At 37.3% G+C, this 20,294-nt stretch overlaps 1 protein-coding gene and 1 long non-coding RNA gene across 4 annotated transcripts; one reads left to right on the top strand and one right to left on the bottom strand.

The window, feature by feature from the left end:
• Positions 1 to 967: 967 nt before the first annotated feature.
• Positions 968 to 6,234, bottom strand: Arl14ep (ARF like GTPase 14 effector protein). 3 transcript variants are annotated; one of them, XM_013359632.4, is made up of 4 exons: positions 6,075 to 6,234; positions 3,644 to 4,143; positions 2,256 to 2,383; positions 968 to 1,210 (listed from the first exon to the last, which is right to left on the bottom strand). In XM_013359632.4, the coding sequence occupies exons 2-4, from the start codon at positions 4,067 to 4,069 to the stop codon at positions 982 to 984; spliced, it is 783 nt and encodes a 260-aa protein (XP_013215086.1). In that variant the 5' UTR covers positions 4,070 to 4,143; positions 6,075 to 6,234; the 3' UTR covers positions 968 to 981. The 3 variants fall into 3 exon arrangements, with proteins under 3 accessions (XP_013215086.1, XP_005327514.1, XP_040140511.1); XM_005327457.4 differs by having other exon boundaries at positions 6,046 to 6,194; XM_040284577.2 differs by having other exon boundaries at positions 5,957 to 6,174.
• On the top strand, positions 6,053 to 17,371 carry LOC120889605 (uncharacterized). Its single transcript, XR_005733590.2, has 3 exons — positions 6,053 to 6,337; positions 13,130 to 13,198; positions 17,105 to 17,371. It is a non-coding gene; the product is annotated as an uncharacterized LOC120889605 (long non-coding RNA).
• Positions 17,372 to 20,294: the final 2,923 nt, after the last annotated feature.

Raw genomic sequence — 20,294 nt, forward strand, 5'->3', positions numbered from 1 at the left:
GAGAGTGAGAGTTTTATTTTATTGTAAAATACTAATCAGGAGTAGTTTGAGCAGTTTGCCTTCTCTAACTTATAATGCTGAGTCAGCATCTCCTATACTACAGCAACTTATGTACCTTTTCAGTTGGGATCAGCTTCCACCATTTATTATTGTTTGTACTTTCTATGTTGTGACCTACTCCTGTGTTAACAATTAATATCCTTTAATGTGAAAGTTTTGCCATTACTTCTCCATCACAACTGCTTTCCTCACTTATGTTGGTAAGTCTGTTTAGCAACACTCAGCTAGTCACTGTACAGCAACTGTTTCTAAACACCCAGAATCAGTGACATTTTTTTAAAACTCCACTTACATTCAAATTATTACTTTCAGCATTATTATTGTTCACTTCTTTGCTTCATTTTCAATCTTAGATGGCCAATTTTTTTGATTATCCACTTTTATAAAATATCACACTGGGTGATGACAATGTAACTATATGCTTTGCTGTAGATGAACTAAATACATACATTCAAGGACCAATCACAAGCAGAATTTGAAAAAAGATAACATAATTGGTCACTGACTATAAAGCACACCTGTTACTTAATAATTTCTGGACAGAGGTGCTAATACTTCACAAGATGAACAGCTGATATGCTACCCTAACTGAATGTGAACCATGCTTTTAGGAGGCTGGTGTTATTTAACTAAATTATGGTCACTGAAATTTGTGCCTATGGGAACCATGCAAACTGAGGACTGCCCACACCCTTCTTAACATTGACCCAGACAGGCTTAAAAGTGAAACTGAGAAACAACTCATATAAATTTACACCAAATAATGAACTTAAAGAAACCCAAATGAAACATTAGCGTACACACACTTTGGTAGTTTTCAAATTTTTGTTATTTGACCATCATGCTTAAAATGTATCTTAAGAGTAACAGAATTTTAGAAATAGAGGAACTTTACAGACTCCAGTGGTTTGATATTGCAAATTATCCTGCATGTTTATTATGAATTATTTCTCCTCCTTCAATTTCTATTTGCTCATATAGCCACTTGCGATCACAGCGACATTCAGCTCCACACTTGGTAGAACCACAGGCAGGACAAGCATAGAAACATCCTAAGCAATCTTCATCCAGGCAGTCACAGAGGTCCATCCCACTGAAAATCAAGAGCCCTTGGCTATCATAGACCTTACTCTTCGCTGGTATCACTTGTCTGTAAAATAAAATGTAATGAATTATACCTCATGAATATATTACTTTTGAATATTTAACTGAAAATAGGATAATGAAAAAAATTTAAGGACATTAAGTATTTTGAATTAGGGATAAGGTCCTGCTAAAGTAGTATGTAATTCTTACAGCCAATTCTACAAACAGTAAATGAGAGGAGGTGCTAAGAATTGAATCTAGAACCTTGTGTGTACTAGGCAAGCATTCTTCCACTCAGCTATATCTCCATTTCCCTGAAGTTCATTTAAAAGTCAGTTCAACAAAGGAACAGACAAGAACTTTGTCCAGATCATATGTAAATTTCTAAAATTATTTTCCTTTAAAGAAAAAGTAATGGCTAGTTAATAGTGGTTTACTTTATTGGTTATCAATCTCTTCACTACTTTGTGAACATAATTTTTATTACAGTATACCACCCTATAAGTTTTTATATTGTAATTAGTCAATGTAAAATGGAATAAATGGAATACACAAAAATATTAATTGCATTTAATTCTGAATATTTATATTTTATATTTTAGAAATAGTGAAATTTCTGAATGATTATATTTTAGAAATAGTGAAATAATATTTTAAATAATTTAATTCTCCCATTCCTTCTGTTCATTGTACCAGAACTGTTTCTATTTCAGCCCCATGAAAAACAGGTAAAAAATAAAAAGCAATCTTGCATTCTCAAAATTTAATTACCTTTTAGCTGTCACTCATAGAGAGAGATATACCAGTAAGATAATATCATTAGGGCTTTTCACAAAGTGAATTACTTTAATTCTGCTTCAATATCTTAACCCTCATGTCAAAATGTTACCTTTTCACATCACTGTTACTTTCTTGGAAACAAACTTTTAGAGTTGAAAGGGATGCTTTAATTTTCTATGAATAAACCCCAAGGTCCTTGGAGGTTTTTTACCAATTCCACATTATTCAACTTAAAATGTCTACTCAGAAAACTCAAAATTTAATAGAAAATAAAGGAACAATGCAGATGTGAAGCAGTAAGTTAGAATATGAGTAAATGCATAGAATACCTGTCTGAACCAGCAGTTGCATTTTTGGTAAGCCTTCTTTTTTCTCTTTTACCAGTTTCTGGAGCAAATTCAGTTTGCTTTCCTGGGTTTGTAAACTGTAGTGACCTCAAAGCTTTAGCAGTTCTTCCCTGAATAAAGACAAGCAAATTATCCATTAAAATTTTGTCATTAGAAAATAAATAAATACTTCCCTTAGTATTGACCCAGATTTATTTCTTAACCTGGAACACAGAAAAAAGATTAGGACCCAAGTGCAAGAAAATTTACTTAATCCTTGAGTATATTAAAACTTTTTTATTAATAACATTTCCATTATGTGATTTTAGTCTCCAGCAGTTAGGTGTAGAGGTGGGCTGGCATGGTGACAACTGCAATGGCTGCTGGTACATGGGAACAAAGGCAGAACTGCTATAACCCAATGGCACAAAACTGAGCTTCCTGATAACAACTTTGGGTCCTTAGGAAAGTTTCTAGTACTAAGAAATGAGAATATGGTTTCAAGTTCTGAAATAGTATGGATATTTTTAAATAGCTTTGATAAAACAAAATTTTGGTGCCTAAGGGCTTATGTTTGTTATTTGAGGAGGTGAAAGTAAATGGTCTTTCAAAATGTTTGCATTTACCCTGAATCACTCTTGGGTGATAAAGATAGTGGATTTAGGAAAAGAATAACACAATAACACAAGAGCAATGTACACATAAGATGAAGACATCTGTTACAGTTATCAACAAGTATCTATAATGAACTGCAGGTAAAATGGGTTGTAGAGATGTGCCTTAGAACAAAAGGAAAACAATACATATAATTCATAAAATTAAAAAATTTAGTTATCTTTTGTCTTATTAACATAATGAAAAAGAGGAAATTCAAAAATTCTAGCAGCAAGAATTATAAAATGGCTGTAAATAAAAATTTTGAGACATATTCTTAATATACTTGTCACATGCTATGGTTTGGCTATAAGATGTCCCTTTTAAAGTTCCTGTGTTAATGCAGGAATGCCCAGAAGTGAAATAATTAGATTATGAGAGCTATAACATGATGAATTCATCCTAGTGGTGACTTTAGACAGTGGGAAGTAGCTGGAGAAGTTAGGTCACAGGGGCTTGCCTTGGAAGGGTCAATCTTTCCTGCAGCCCCACCCTGTTCTCTGCTTCCTGGCTGCCATGAGGGGTGTAGCTTTCTTCTGCCATCTCTTTCCACCATGACATTCTGCCTCATCTTGGGTCCATAGCAACGGACTCAACTTCCTATGGATTAAACCTCTAAAAATATGAATCCAAAATTAACTTTTTCTCCTCTACGGTATCCTTGTCAGGTATTTTGGTCACAGTGACAAAAAGCTGACTAACACATCACATGATAGAAAAAGTATTACTATACATACATCTGATTCAGGTTTTCTTCTCTGGCGGTCTTCAGAATCAACATCCACACTTCCGTTGATTATCTGTGTACATTTTGGACAAAGTTTCCAACCAGGTACAAGCTGTCTTCCAAATTTTGCACTCAGAAAAGTGGCATCATCTAAGTCAATTACATGCAAATTTTTTTTGGCTAGCTTTTTGTGTATGTTAAATGGATCACAACATGACTTCTGCAAATCTTCAAATCTGTCAATGTAAATTTTTACATGATGGAAGCAAATTGTATTGTTTCCAGAAAGTGTCATTCCAGTTCTAAGTTGAAGTAAAAGCATATCATTTGATGATAATTCTTGTAGAGTCTTGAAACCTGTGTGACGAGTATAGTATGTTTTATGGCACTCATTTGTGGTACGAAGCTGTACTCCAACTGAACATGGATCCATCATTCTTGACTCTTGCAAACTTTCCCTGTTTTATTTTGTCTAGAGATCTTTCTTTAGTAGGTCATATGCTGATTACCCTAGAAAAAACATTAAAGACAGATTTTTTTTGTAAACTATTTTACCTGGAAAATGAAAAAAAAATTTTTTTTTTTATAAAATTCAGTATTTGTTTCAAAAAAAGAAAATCTCTCAGCAAATTAAGAATTGGGAGGTATTCTACCAGAATCCTACAATAAACAGTACTATCTTTAATCATCAGATATCAGAAGCATTCCTTGTAAGATCAAAACTACACATAATATCTGCTATCACAGCTTCTATGTAAGACAATATTAAAAGGTATAAGGATTAAAATGCAAGATACAAGAAGTATTATTTGAAGATGACACAAATATCTACACGGGAAATATAAGCGGTTCAACAAACAAACAATTAGAACCAGTAAGAGAATTTAGTAGAGATGATGGAAACCAAAACCACTTATAAAATACCTTCCAAAATATATAAATCTTGCAAAAGATATGCAAGATCTTTATGGAGAAAATTATCCAAACTGAAAGACAAAAAAGACAATATAACTAAATAAAGCTATGAATCATTGGAAGCTTGACTATAGTAAAATATTCTTTGAGAATCCATATATAAATTCAATGCTCTTCCAATCAAAATCCCATCAGATATTTTTCTACCCATAACCTGATGCAAGCTAGCTGACCTATATGAAAGACCAAAGGTCAAAATATAAACCCAAAAAGCAAAGACCCCCCCCCCAAAAAAAACCCCAGAAGAACAAAGGTTCAAAAGGGAAATAAAACAAGATATTGATTTACTATAAAGCTGTTATAATTTAAACTGTGTGGTACTGCTATAGTATAGATAAATAGATCCATGAATAGATGAGGGCTTGGTGTATAACATGTGGTACTATAAATCTTTGGCACTTTCTGCGCCATGCAATAATTATTTATCTTTCAAGACATCACCAGCCTCTTCTATCTCATGCAGCCTTACTCAAATACTATTGTTAAAGGCTTCCTTCCTGTGTTTGCATAACACTTTCATTGTACTGAAACTTTTTCTCTACTACCTTGCAGATGGGAGACAAGAACATGATGATGTCATTTTCTCTATCAACCAATATCAAAAATTAACTTTTAAGAACTTCATTTTTCATAGCAATATCATATGCTTTTTTTTTTTTTTTTGGTCACTTGTTAATCTTTTATACATTTGGGTCTGTGAGGGCAAGAAATCCCCTGAGGCCTTTTCAGAGTTGTGGCTTCTCTAATTAGCACAACACTGGGACTTAACAGACACTTAACAACCTCTTTAGAATGAGTTCAGAAACTCCCAGAAATCTCAAATCAGGAAGGCTGAATCTCCCTTAAATCAATGAGACTAGGTCCAAGGATCCTACAATTATTCTCATCTTAAACCTATAAGGGTCCCATACAAAATGCCTCTCATTAATGGTTATATCAAAATGATTCAAATAAGCAGATACGTCCAATGGTGCCAGGAGGAAAGAAAAAATTTTTTACTTGGTTTCTGGCTTCAAGCAAACTGTTAAGGGTGAGAGATTTCTGATTTAAAAATAAATACAAGCAAGGAAAGACATAAACTGCATACAGGGTTCGAGGCCACAAAAATTCTAAGTAGCTCGATCCTAAATTAAGAGCTTAGAGGGCTGCGGGCCTCCCCCAGAGAGGCGACAGTCGCAGAGGAGACACAAGTGGTAGAAACTGCGCTGGGCTTTTACCCAAAGGGTCGCAGATGAACCCGGGGAAGAGCTGGGGGGACCCACAGGACGGGAGGCTGCTGTAGAGCTCGGGGGAACCACGGGATGGGAGGCTGGGACAGACCCCAGCCGGCAGCTGGAAACCCCCTCACCAGCGCGGGCCTCCGCTACCAACTCCTTAGACACCTGGAGGCCCTCGGGCTCCTTCCCCACTTAGGGACCGGTCTCCACGTTCGCGCACCTCCAGAGCCACCCCCAGCTCCCTTCCACCTTAGCTGGAGTTTTCCGCGGGGTACCGGCAGCACCGCATACAGGAAGGCCTCACTCGGTAGCCCGCCTTCCAGGTCGTCCTCGCGCTACCACAGAGAAGACGGTGCGCGCCGGCTAGAGAGGCCCAGCGCCACCATCAAGAGAGGCCCGAGAGAAGCCTAGAGTGGAACCCCTCCTGGTCGCCTCCGGGAGTGAAAGGGACTCAGTGGCCGGAATTGGCAAATGACTCAACGCAAGGCAATAGTTGCTTCAGACGCTGACTGGTATTTACCGTCTCCTCTCGGTTAGGGAATTGGGCGATCTCTAGGGTTCAACTGTTACGAGACACAGGTTCTGCTAATTTTAATTGCCTTCAAATCTCTCCGCCTGTGCACGATACCACACTTTTGCTCTCAGATACCCCTAACCCCTGATGGGAGTGAATGCGTTAAAAGCACCTCAAGAACGAGCCTTTGATTTAAGGTCACACATTTTATTTTGCTTCTTTCAGGCAAACGAAATATTCTAATTTTTTTTAAAAAAATAATGAACTACGAAATAGCTATTATTTTGAGTAAAATTTAGCCTCCAGTAATTCTGTAAGGGAAGAAATGGTCTCCGTGTATCTCTATTGTCTGCCACAAGTAGGCGCTCATTAGTTTTTAAATCGGACTTTATTCACCTGCATTCACCTAGTGCTCCATGCTCCCTTCTCTCCCCCCCCCCCCTTTCTTTTTCAAAGGCATAGACGGAGGTTTATTTAGGAAAGTAGGTACATATTCAAGGGAGAATGGGGGCAATCTCAAGAGGGATGCCTTTGGGGTAAAATAAGGTATCCACATTCAAGAAAGCAGAGCATGCTGGCTCTCTCTAGAGGGACAGATAGCAACCCAGTGGTGTGGGGGTACTAACATCTATAGAGGGCTGGTTGTTAGGGGCTGGGCTAGAGGTAGAGGCAGGGTGGAGCGGCATAATTTCACGCCAGTTTTCTCTGCACTTGAACATTGGGTGCTTCTAAACTCAGTATATCTCTGTATCCCAAATTCCTAATTCTCTGCAGCCCCAGACATTGATCCCTTAATCTGAAGGGTTGGTGAGCGAGAAAGATCCATCTTCTGTGATTGCTTTAGGGGGGGCATGTGTAATGAACCTGCCTCCTTAGAGATCAAAGATCTCATCCTGACTAATCTGAAAGAAAAAGACACTGGTCTCAGTGTGGGATGAATTGGAATTCTTGTGTTGCCATCCTCCTAACATAGTATTCTTGTAATTCTGGAAGATACAAACTCTATTAGAAGATTAAAAAGGCAAGGGCTGAGCAATAGGAGCAGAAGTATAGTTACCAGAGGTTCTAATAGCAGTTATGGTCAGGTGAGGCTATGCAGGTAATCTTTAATAGTTTTTATTTGCCTGTATACATCTCAGGATCTGGATTTCCGCCCCCACCCCCCCAAAAAAAGCATGTCTGTCAAATCAGACAAATTAGGGCAAACTTACTTTAGCAGAGTCTCTTTTGATAGTTATCAGACACCCATGCATAAGGCTTAATGTCTTTTCCACTGAAGGTTTGATCTTTTAACCATAATGATGTGGGCACAAGAGGTCAACAAAAAACAAAAACTATTGTATTTTAATCTGCAAGTGAATGACATGAGACAGGCAAATAAGGTCCACCAATGCCCGTGCTTGCTTGTAATTTCATATATCTACTGTAAATTGTTTTCTAAAGTGATTTTATGGTTCTTTCCAACATTTTCATCTTTCATACTCCTCCTCAGCTAAGCAGGATTTTGACACTGACTGTATTATACCAATCTTAGAATTAGGGGATGGGAGAAAGGCAAAAACCATGGGTAATCCTCTTAACTGATTTGGATAGTTCTTTTGCTGGTTACTTTGTGGTTGGCACTTTGGTAAGTAATACTGACTATAAATGAATAAAATGTATTCCTGCTCCCAAGGAGTTCAAAGATTAGTGAGTGAGGAATAAATTGTTAATTACAGTGTGATTTGATAAGTGCTATAATAAAAGCATAGGGATATGAACAGGATAAAATAGGAGATACTAATATGCAAGGACATTCTGTGGGGGGAAGGGATTAATGCTTGAATTGACTTGTCATATGGGAAATGAACTTGATGCAATGGTGGCCTCTAGGTGAAGACTAGGATAGCTAACCCAGTGGTGTAAAACAGCAGGCTCATGAGACCAAATTAAGATTTGTGAATGATATGGCTTAATGAATCAATTTAGGTATCCAATGAAAACAGTAGGAAGGAATTGTAGTAAGTTAACATGGTTAGGATAGGGTACAAGCTAATGGAAGCCATCTAAATCAATGGTTAAGCAATGTTCATATGACCGGTCTGCCATCTTTGCCTTTTCCATTGAAGCTATGCTCATAAGAGCCAGAAGTGAGGTTTCAGCAATGTTATCGTTTATATGTGGTGTCCCCCAAAAGCTCACCATGTGAGACAATGCAAGAAGGTTTTGGAGAAGAAATGATTGGGTTATAGCCTTAAGCTAATCAGTGGGAAAAAAGCCCTAAATGGATTAACTGAGTAGTAACTGGAGGCAGGTGGGGTATGGCTGGAGGAAGTGGTTCATTAGGAGAATGGCTATGGAGTATATATTTTGTATCTGGAGAGTGGAGTTCCTTTCTCTGCTTTCTGATCATCATGTGAACTGCTTCCTTCTACCACACTTTTCCACCATGATGTTCAGTCTCACCTTGAGCCCTGAGAAATGGAGCCGGTCTTCTATGGACTAAGACCTCTAAAACTGTAAGCCTCCAAATAAACCTTGTCTCCTCTACAGTTTTGCTGGCCGGGTCTTAAGTGACAGCAGCGAAAAAGCTGACTAAAACAAGCAAGGAGGCCCACAGGTGGAAAATGCTTTGGGCCGATGGCATGCATGTGCTGTTTGGGTAGAAAGTATGCCTGGCCACAACCAGAACTTACAAGTTAGGCTGCTGAACATTTGTTTGCATTTCTTTGGTAGAGAACATATGAGACTGTTGTGGGTTTCACCAATGTGTGGCCAATGTAGGAGTGACACAGTTGTCAGTCTAGAGATGTCATGATTATTCATAACTTATTTTTTTCATCCCTTTGACTATAAGTGACCCTCTGTTCCATCATATTTTCTATGTATTTTAACTCTGGCATGCCTTATAGTTTACTAACTTACTATGCATATTTAACACAACTCTGCCTATGTTTCATAAAGTACATGCTTACTCATATTCTATATTTAAAACATCCTGGGAGTTTTGCATTTATCTCATAAGCTAGTAGCTTACTTACTGTCTACAGTTAACACTTTTTATGAATTTCATACATTCCTAATTAAACTGCAGAAGAGTTCAGTATGGCTGGAGAGACAAGTAGAAGGCAATGCCCTTTTTATGCTTTATTATAGATACTGGATTTTATCCTGATGGGCATTATAAAACCGTAAGGAGTATGGAGAATGGGGGAGAGATGCAGTCCTGGACAAGGCATAGAATCCTTTCATCCTAATGTACATGACTGATAATGAGAGCTTCAGTGAACTAAATTAACTAAGGTAGTGGCTCTAAGGACGAGAGGGGATTTCCTTCACTCCACTCCCTGCCCCCAACAGTTGGTAACATTTGGAGACATTTTGGGTTGTACTAACCAGGGAGATGCTACTAGTATGTAGGAGGGTAAGAGCAGGGAAACTGCTGGACATCACACAATGCCACATAAACTCCCTACAACAATACTTTAGTTCTGAGGTTGAGAAACCCTAAACTAAAGGAATTAAGCAGGCATGAAGTAGATAGAAGTTAAGCCAAAAAGAATTAGTAGGATTTTGTAACTGATTAGATATCAATATTAGGAAGGAGAGGATGATTTTAGGATTCTGGTTTGGGTAACTGGGAGGACAAAAAGAGAAATGAGTTAGGGAGAATAGAGATAAAGACTTAACTATTGGATATACTAAATTTAAGACATCCAAGTGAAGATGTGCAGTTGGCAGTTAGAAGGAAGCGTCGGGAGATAAGAGGAATCTGGCAAATATTGGTCTATGAGTAATAGAAGTTCTGTTTTGGGGGATGAGGTAGGATAAAGAAGATGAATTAACCAAGGAATATATAGGGTAAAATGAGAAAGAATAGGACTGAAGATTAATCCAAGTTTTTGCACCTTCATTCCTTTTACTGAATCAGAATCTCTGTCCTTATTTTAGTCAGCTTTTTCAACACTGTGACCCAAAGACCTGACAACAGTTTTACAGGGGGAAAAGTTTATTTGACGCTCACAGTTTTGTAGGTCTAGTCTATAAATATCAACTTCATAGCTCTAGGCCTGAAGTGGGTCAGAACATTAAGTTGGATGGGTTTGAAGGAGAAAAGCAGCAAGACCTAGCAATCAGGAAGCTGAGAGAGCTCCACTCACCAGGGACAAAATATATACCCCAAAGGCGTGCCTTCAGTGACCACATCCTATCTATAGTTCCCACCCCTGTTAATCCATTCAAGTGGATTAATGCACTGATTAGGTGAAGGCTTTTATAACTGAATCATTTTACCTTTGAACTTTCTCACATTGTCTCACACATAAGCTTTTGGAGCACATTTCATGTCTAAACTATAACAGTCCCCCAGGCCAGTCTGTCAGATCAGAATTTCTGCATATAAGGTCCAAGAATCAGTCCTGTTTGCAGGTAACCCTGAGTTATTTTGAAGCACAATTAAATTTCACAGCAATGGATTTACTCTTAAGAGAAGAAGTTGGAGAAGGAGCAATAAGGTAGCAGGAAAACTAGGGAAGAGCAGAATCTCACAAACTAATAAAGGAGAGGATTTCAGAGTTCTGGCAGTAGACAAGGTTGCTGTAGGGCTGTACTGGTCATTAGAAGTATAATGTGAATCACAAGTGGAATTGCAAATTTACTAAAAGCAATATTAAAAAGGTTAAAAAAAGGAGCAGGTGAAATTAATTATAGAAACATTATTTAACCCAAATGTCTAAAACATTAACATTTTAACATGTGATTAACGTAGAAATTAATCATGTATGTTATATATTTTTTCGTATTAAGTCTTTGAAATCTAGTATGTTTTATATCTTCAGCATGTCTCAGTATGGATTAGTCACATGTGGCTGGTGGCTGCCATATTGGATAGTACAACTGAAGAAAGTTATATCAAAAAGAATTGAAAAGAACTGCAAAGAAATGAAATAAAAAAATAATAAAATATATTTTTCACCTAAAATAATATGGTGGCCATAAAGGGTGTGAAAGCAGTTTTTTCAAGGAAGTGAAGATGAGGGTAGAAGCCAGCATATACCCAGTTAAAGAATGAGAAGTTAGAGAACATTTTCAAGAAGTTTTACTATATTAAGTATGAAGAACTTTATTTTTTGTATCTTTGTATATGAATTTTAAGATCAAACAACACAATTCAAGTTTTTTTTTTAATTTTAAGATTTAAGAGTTACATTTGGACTTTTCCTTCAATAGAATTGCTCTTTTACTAGAAACAACTAGAAACATGGACAAAATATGAGAAATAATTGCTTTCAGACCTTGGACACCAGGCTATGTAGGATTGTGATCCCTGAGCAAAGGGAAACAAATGTTGAGTTTATAGTCATCCTAGCTTACCACATGGAGGCAATGTCCAGGGAGTGATTAGAGAAGGGACGGGATTCATATAGAGGCCAGTGGTTTAGCTGAATGAAAGAGACAAATAGGAATTCAGGGAGACCAAGGAGCAGAGTAGCAGGGAGGAAGAGGTGTCACAGAGTCTTGGACATCTGCAGAAGTGTTCCCTCCTATCTTTGGCTGAGTACTGATTTACATAATAAAAGGATGAAATTCCACGTGGCTGAAGTAAAAAGCCCCTAAAGCAATAGACCAACAATTTCTGGTACTTATGACAGGGATGGAAACAGTTTGTGTTCCCATCAACTGGAGAAGAGAGACCTTGTAATTGTTAGTTAGTATTTGTTAGTTCTACAATAAAAATAATAGCCAGAGCCTGGCCTGGTTGGTGTGTCTGTCTCTGTCCCTAATCCCAACCCCCATTCTCCATGTGGTCTTGCTGCTTCTGCTAGATTGGTCTTCTTTACCACCTGGCGTCTGTAATGCCAGATTCTTGGGACCCCAATAGACCTCCAGGAGCCGAATCCAATGCAATCATACAAGAGTCTTTATTGCAAGCTCGAGCCTGGACTCACAACTGTTTCCGACGCAGCTGTCCCAAGGAGTGAGTCCTGACCTAACTTAGTTCAGTGAGGATTTATAGGTTTTTGGGGGATACTCTATGCGTCACAACATCACACAGCAAATCATTTCACACCTTGGGGAAATCAAATAACAACTCTTAGCATTGATTAGCACATTCACTGGCCAGAACAAGTTGGGTAGGGGTGATTGGTTAGTACAAGAGGAGGATTCGTTTGAACTGATTGGTTTAATCTGTGAGGGGTGTACGTGCTAAACTACATGGTTTCCTAACATGTTATCAACCACCAAAACTACTGGGGGGTCATCCGGCATCCCAGGTATTTTCTCTGTCTCATGCTGATTGGTGGTTGCTAAGGGGTTGCAATGGATCCTCACCTAGCCTACTGAATCCGGGACACCTGGTGCTATAGATCTCTCCTGTTATTTGCAAACAAACAACTCAGCAGGGTGGCTATGTGCCTAGGAGTGCTCTGTGGGTTTTTCCAAAGAAAAGGGCCACGCCCCCTCCCTTTGGACAGACCTTGAGGTAGAAGCTGGGTTTTCAAAAATGGAGTCACATCAATTTCTCACATATACAGGGTGGTTGGATTCTTACAGGATGGCTCAGTGCTTCCAGTGCTGGCAGTCAGGGTGAAATTTGCTTTAGCCTGTAAGACAACATCTGGAGTCATGTAGTGTCACTTTCTCTACATTCTATTGGTTAATATGAGATTCATTCATCTTGGCCCAGATTCATAGGGGGAAGGGGCATAGCCTCTATTCTCATTCTCTCTCTCTCTCTCTCTTTTTTTTTTTTTTTTTTTAGAGAGAGAGAGAGAACTTTTTTAAAAAATATTTATTTATTTTTTTTTAGTTTTCGGCGGACACAACATCTTTGTTTGTATGTGGTGCTGAGGATTGAACCCAGCCGCATGCGTGCCAGGTAAGTGTGCTACCGCTTGAGCCACAGCCCCAGCCCAGCCTCTATTCTCTTGATGGGAGAAGTGTTAAAAAAAATTCATAGATATGTTTTTAAAATGCTGCTGTGCTTATATTAATGCAAAAAATAGCTTGATCTAGTAAATCTAATAATTACCTAAATTTCAAAGTAGCAATGACTGTAAATATTTTGAAGAGTACCAAAATATTTGTAACAACTCTAATATATTATAAAGAATTTGTGATTTCTATTGGTGGCAAAGTTGTTGGCACTATGGACCAAGTTACCAGTACTTCAGCAGTACTAATGGGCACTGCTGATAGAAGTAATTTGTTTACATTTGCAAGTAAATAAAATGAGAGATTTTAGCTAAAAGGAAAAATAGATAGGCAACTATGGGCATATTATAAGAACAGAATTTGGAGACTATATGAAGTTAGAGACCATAAATATGCAAATACATATGCAAATTTCAATTTCTCTTCTAGCATGTGGGTGTTTTTTGGGTGTTACCAGTGAAGGCAGACAAACTGGATTAATTCAAGGTAGAGGAACTATCAGTCAAATGCATAAGAAGGACAAGCGAACAAAGAGTTTTAGGGTTTACCATGGAAGTCACTCCATGACAAGAATTCTTCAAGAGAAGATAATGTCTGTTTATATTGCCAGAGCCTAGCATTATTAGTTAAGTGAATGGAATGGTTGAAGTGATAAATCTTTGCAAACAAACAAGACAGAATTCTGATGACTATGAGAATGAAAAGATCTGGAACTCTCAAAACAGAAGGTAAAGAGGTGAAAAAAATTGATTAAATTGGAGGAGTAAATAGTTGTGGTTAGAGAATAGAACTGGAGTTTAGGATATCAGCTGTGACAAGTTTTAGTTTCTCATGAAAGATGCTTATAGATGTGGAAATGAACCAAGAAATAGGAGACTTGAAATATTAACATGCAGAGGGGCCCAACTTTGGGTTGTGATAGTGTGATACTTTGAAGGGTGATGTGAGAAATGAAGGAGGATGAATTTTTAGTAATTATTTTCTTTTTGTAAACTTTCATATTAAATTTTAATACACCACAGAGAAGTATTTAAGTCTACTTAATGAATTTTCATATATGTATTTCCTATGTCAAAAATTACTAATATTCTATCTGGGTGCATTGGTACACACCTGTAATCCCAGAAGCTCTAGAGGCTGAGGCAGGAGGATCCCGAGTTCAAAGGCAGCCTCAGCAAAAAGGAGGTGCTAAGCAACTCAGTGAGACCTTGTCTCTAAATAAAATACAATATAGGGCTGGGAATGTGACCAAGTGGTCAAGTGCCCCTGAGTTTAATCCCTAATATCCCCCTTCCCCCCAGAAAAGAATTACTAATATTCTAGAATCCTCAATTGCACTGCACCTCAGTTTTTAACACATGTTGTCAAAGGTAAACTACTATTCTCACTTCTTTCACCATAGATTAGTTTTGGGAGTTTTTTGAACTTTGAATTTGGAATTGTGCCATGTGTAGTCTACTATGTCTACTTGTGCTCAATACAATGTGACATTCATCCATGTTGTATATAGTAATAGTCCTTTGGTGTTGCCAATTGTATTTCTTTTACATGAAGATGCTAAAATTTTATTCTGTTCATTTTACGGTTGATAGACATTGGGTTCTTTCAATTTGGAGCTTTTGCAAACAATGTTTCTATGAACATTCTGTTTTTTGGTACACATAAATTCATACTTCTGATCCGGTATATAGTGGCTGTAGAACTCTTGAATCATAGGAAATATGTATGTTCTGTTTGATTAGATACTGACAAAGAGTTTTCCAAAGTTATATTTTTTCCAAGAGTTTTCCAAATTCATACACTTTCCAGCACTAGTTTACATTCCTAAGCATGTTCACAAACCCTTGGGATCATCAGTTGCTATTGTTGGTTTTCATTTTAGTTATTCTAGAGAGTACAGAATTAATTGTTTTCTAAAGCCAAGTTGCTTCATTTTCCAATTTGGTGACACAAAGAAGACTCTAAGTGAGCTCTAGAATCAGACTGCCTGATTCAAATCTGTTTTGCTACTAGTTAGTGGTATAACCTAGGGAAATTACTGTAATTCTATAGGCTTCAAATTCTCCTTTGTAAAATAAAGGTAATCACATCTACCCTGTAGGATTTTTGTGTGGAATAGATTAGTGTGTGCTTTTGTATATGGGTGTAAAAGTAACATACATGAAGATAGGTATAAAGGGTTTGGCATAGTGCTTGGCACATAGTAAGCAGTTGATAACTTGTAGCTATAATTATTCTTGCTACCATTTATGGACCTCCAATTATGTCCAATTATGTAACACTGGGTGATCAGCTCACACATGTCTCTCATTCATGACATGCTGTTTCAATCTTAAAAGATCATATTGAGCTAAAAAGTAGAGTTGTTTTTTGAGCCTGTTAACTCCTGACTTCCCCCTCACCCATCTTGTCCCCTCTTTCCTGACAACAATATTTAATAGTCAGTTGATTTAAAGAAATATGACATAGGGAACTTAACTGATGATTGGATAGTAGGACAGATTGAAACTGCATTTTAAGCTTCTGATTTTTCTCGTTTAAAGTGAAGATTTCAGACTGTTGTGGGGGTGGCGTGGGGAAGGAAATACAGATCTGCTCACATCTGCTACTCAAAATACTAGCCATATAACCAGGAGAGAATTTGGCTCAAATTAAAATCCCAGGGCCTTTCATTGCCATAATAATCATTATTGTATCAATTAAGATTCATCTGGGTGTCCACAGTATGTTTGGCATTCTATCAAGGAAGGAAGTGGATGTCTACAGGAAAGGTTTCAACCATTTTGCTTATGTCTTAGAATGACCCAAATGGTATAAAGAAAAAGCATAAATAAAACATTAAAATTTGTAATTCAACAGCACTTAGAATTATAAAATATTAGAACTAGAAATGGAGCCAACAGTTCTGTTCCACAGCACCTTCATTTAGAGGTTGATGAAACTTGATTCCAGAAATGGCAAAATTATACAACCAATATGTGTAAGTGACAACCATATATATAAGGGTTATACAAACAGTAAGAAAAAGGAGGAGTCCAGGCTCACATTCAGGGCTTCTAACTCAAGAGATAGTATTCTGCTGTTCTGTCAGACTTCATCTCAACTTGTGGGGATTATATTATATAATATAGTACATGTGTAATATATAGTGTTATATCTTCTTTTGAACTGCTGCCTTGGAAAATCAGTTAAGCCATTAGTTTCTATGTGATCTATCTTTTCTATTTTCTATATCAGTCATAATTAGTGACAGGGAGAGAAAGTACTGATGGCTTTAGTGGGGAAATTTTGGCTTTGGTGGGTCTTATTCAGATGAATACTGTGAATAATTCCCAATATTTCCGGAATTTCATGAAAAAATGTCCTTTGATTCTTTGGGCAAAACGTTGAAGAGCTATGCTGCCTAGGTGCCAGCAGAGGGAGAACAGAACATTGTTTTCCTCATTTTCACTGACTTTTTCCTCATTCTGTTGTGTATTTTGATTATTTTCCCCACTTATTTAATACATTTCTTGGCACTACCCTTTCCTGTACTTTTAGGGAAGTCAGGGAATGTTTTCATTATTGAATTAGAGTTTTAGTAAACCCACTGTCCATCAACTGAGCTGGGTTGAAAAGTTTGTAAGCATAGTGGAAACTTATTTATGTGCTTTCACATCTTTTCTCTGTAATGTTGTATGAATTGATTGTAAATGTTATGTACATTCAAACCAGTTATATAGATTATCTTACCTTTAATAATTACTTCTAAGAGAAAGTAGCAATGTAACAAGAAGGCTTAGAATTATTTCAGTCCCTTGATTTTCCTTGTAAGAGGATAAATCATTATCTAATCATTATCCCTCCCTAGGATTTTGCAACATGGGACTCAGAGAAGCTTGAAAACTATCAACTGCTTTGTTTTTGCCATTTGATACAGGAAAATCAATAACAACAACCATGTGAGTTATACTGAAACTGGAGAGAAGCAGAGATGACTGTGAAGGGAGTGCATCCTCCCTGCATCTCCCAGAAATTACGTTCTGCTTTTACCTGTAGTGGGTGTGCAGCCATTTTGTTGTTCTATTTTTGTGAGACTTCCCAGGATCCTTATAATAAAATATTCTTTTCTTTCAAACTAGTCTGAGTTTTCTTTCCTTTGCAGCCACAGAATTGCAGTTGTGTGAGGAGTTGCCAAGGCAGAGGGTGAAGGACATTTCATGGGCTGCATGAGAAAACATAGAGACATAAAGAAGCATGACATGTTTAGAGAAATACAAATAGTGCAGTTTTGTTAAAACATAAAATGAGAGAGAAAAAGAGTACTAAGAGAGAGGTGGGAAATCTGTCACTTTAAGGTGTTTACCCTGAAGGCAACTAAGAGCTGTAGAGTGGTTTAGATAGCAAGTGACAAAGGCACATAGGTAGTTTAGATAAATCAGTGTGGCAAGAATTTCTCCAGCAATTCGCTGTTATCTCTGAATTTATCATTTGTTTCCTTATCCAGGACCCTGGAGAAAAGAGATGGGACATGGAAAATATATTCTCTCACTAACCAGAGCAAAGCCTTAGAGTCATTACCTTTTACTACTTCCATTTAAATAGCTATTCAGCAGTCTTCCTTTTCCTCTGTCCTGAAAGTACCATTGGAGCAGAAGTCACGTATACTTCATCATTGCATTTCCAACGTCTATCTTAGTACCTGGAACATGTAGTTATTATGCTAAGAGAGTGAATAAGTAAATAGTGATGAAATAAAGACATAAATTCCATATGTATTTTGTAAGTAGGTAGAATTTGGTGAGTTTTATAAAAGACTTGCATTTATTGAGCACTTATGTGTTAAACAGGACTGAGTGCTTTGCATGTATCACTTTATTTCATCTTCACAACAATCTTTTATGTGATCATAAATTACAGATGGGGAAAAAGAAGCTTAAAAAGACTACTACATTGAACCATATGAAATAATCATCTAATTTGCACAATATAGTAATGAGTTGAGATGCTATAGATTGAATGTAGCATCTCCCAAAATTTATATGTTGACTCTTTAGTCCCCAATGTGGTGATATTATGAAGTGAGAGGCCTTTGGAAGGAGGTTAGGTCATGAAGGGGGAAACCTTCATGGATGGGATTAATGCTCTTCTAAGAAATTGAAGAGGCCGGAGTTGTTCCAACATGTGAGGACACAGTGAGAAGATGCTGTCTGTGAACCAGGAAGTATGCGCTCACTAAACAGAATCTGCCAGTACCTTGATCTTGGATCTTCTGTCTTCAGATCTGTAAGAAAATAATATGAATTGTTCATAAACCACCAGTTTATGTTATTTTGTTATAGCTGAGTGAACAAACTCAGAGTGATACTGAAATAGTTATGAACCAGATATGAAAAACTAAGCCATGACTTTTATCATGATTGTCTAATGTCCTGGTTATATTACCAAGAGAGTATTTCAGAAAGGTAGCCATAAGGTCCAGGATGAGCAGGTATTTTAATCAGCTTTAGTCACTGTGACTAAAAAGACCTGACAACAGTAATATAAAGGAAGAAAAGTTTATTTTGGCTCATGGTTTCAGAGCTTCAGTCCACAGTCAGCAGACTCCATTGCCCTGGGCCTGAGTTGAGGCAGAACATCAGGCAGAAGGGCGTGGCAGAGGAAGGCAGTTTAAGACATGGAAACCAGGAATTAGAGACAGACAGAGTTCTCTCACCAGGGACAAAATTTAAATCCCCAAAGCATACCCCCAGTGACCTATCTCCTCTATGCACACCCAGCCTACGTACAATTATTAACTTCATTAATCCACATCAGTGGATTAATCCACTAATTAGGTTATATCTTTTATAATATAACCATTTCACCTCTGAACATCCTTGCCTTGTCTCACATGAGCTTTTGGGGACACCTCATATCTAAATCATCATAGCAGGCAAGGAAACACAGGAGAAGAGAGTGATGGAGAGAAAGTGAAAGAAATAAGTGTATAGGGGTTATTAGGATCTTGCCCATAGAAAAAGTTGTCCACATGAGTAAACTAGCAGGAGAGGGATTTGTGTCTTATTATTTTTTAATAGATGCTGTATGAAGGAACAATTTCCTATGATTTACCCTTTAGGTGTTATTTTGTTTTGTTTTAAATTTCTGGTACTGGAGATTGAACTCAGGGTCCCATACATGCAAAGTATGTAGTCTACTGCTGAGCTACATACCCAGCCTCTCTTTAGGCTATTATCTTGTAACATCATTCCTATGTGTATTAATATGATCTGTCATTTCAGTCAACAAATATTAAGTACCAGCACAGAGCTAAGTTTTTTGTTTAATAAACAAAATGAATAAACAAAATACAGCTCTGTCCTCCTAAAATAAACAAAATACAGCTCTGTCCTCCTAAAATTTATAGTTTAGGAGGAAAGGGAGGCAATTAAATGAAGTTAAGTATTTTGTTTCTAATTATACTCCTATAAGCTAGAATATTGCTTATTAAGTGCTTAATAAATATTTGTTGATCTAATAGACACATTATGTAGTGTGTGTGTGTGTGTGTGTGTGTGTGTGTGTATCTGTGTGTATGAATGTCAAAACAATTCTTAAATCTGTAGATTCTTAGTTTTTTTATGGATTAACTGCAATTTTCTAAATAAAAAAAAACTTTGGTAATGTGGTTTTGTTTAGTCTTGCCTCTGTCCTCTTCTGCATGCTTGATGAGAGTCTAAAGAGACAAGAAAATATCATTCCCGTAGAATTTCCATGGAGTAGGAAAATAGATCTGCTTTGGGCTAGTGAGGTCATCTGTCAACGAAGAGAACCAGCCTTCCTGTGCATGCTCAGGAAGGAGACATCTGAGCACTTGGGCTTTTGGAAAAATCAGAGAATGAAGGAGTCTTGTTGAGAAGAATGAAGATGATGGTTGGTGCAAACAAGATGCATATGGCAATACATACTACAATGAGATTCTCTTACCTCCCTGGCTTCACAGAACTTTAGAAAGCCTATTAAAAATAATACATATTATTGGAAATTTTGTGTATGATAATGAGGCCTTTAGATCCAAG

The sequence above is a fragment of the Ictidomys tridecemlineatus genome, chromosome 4, assembly GCF_052094955.1.
Source record: "Ictidomys tridecemlineatus isolate mIctTri1 chromosome 4, mIctTri1.hap1, whole genome shotgun sequence".
Classification (NCBI taxonomy): domain Eukaryota; kingdom Metazoa; phylum Chordata; class Mammalia; order Rodentia; family Sciuridae; genus Ictidomys; species Ictidomys tridecemlineatus.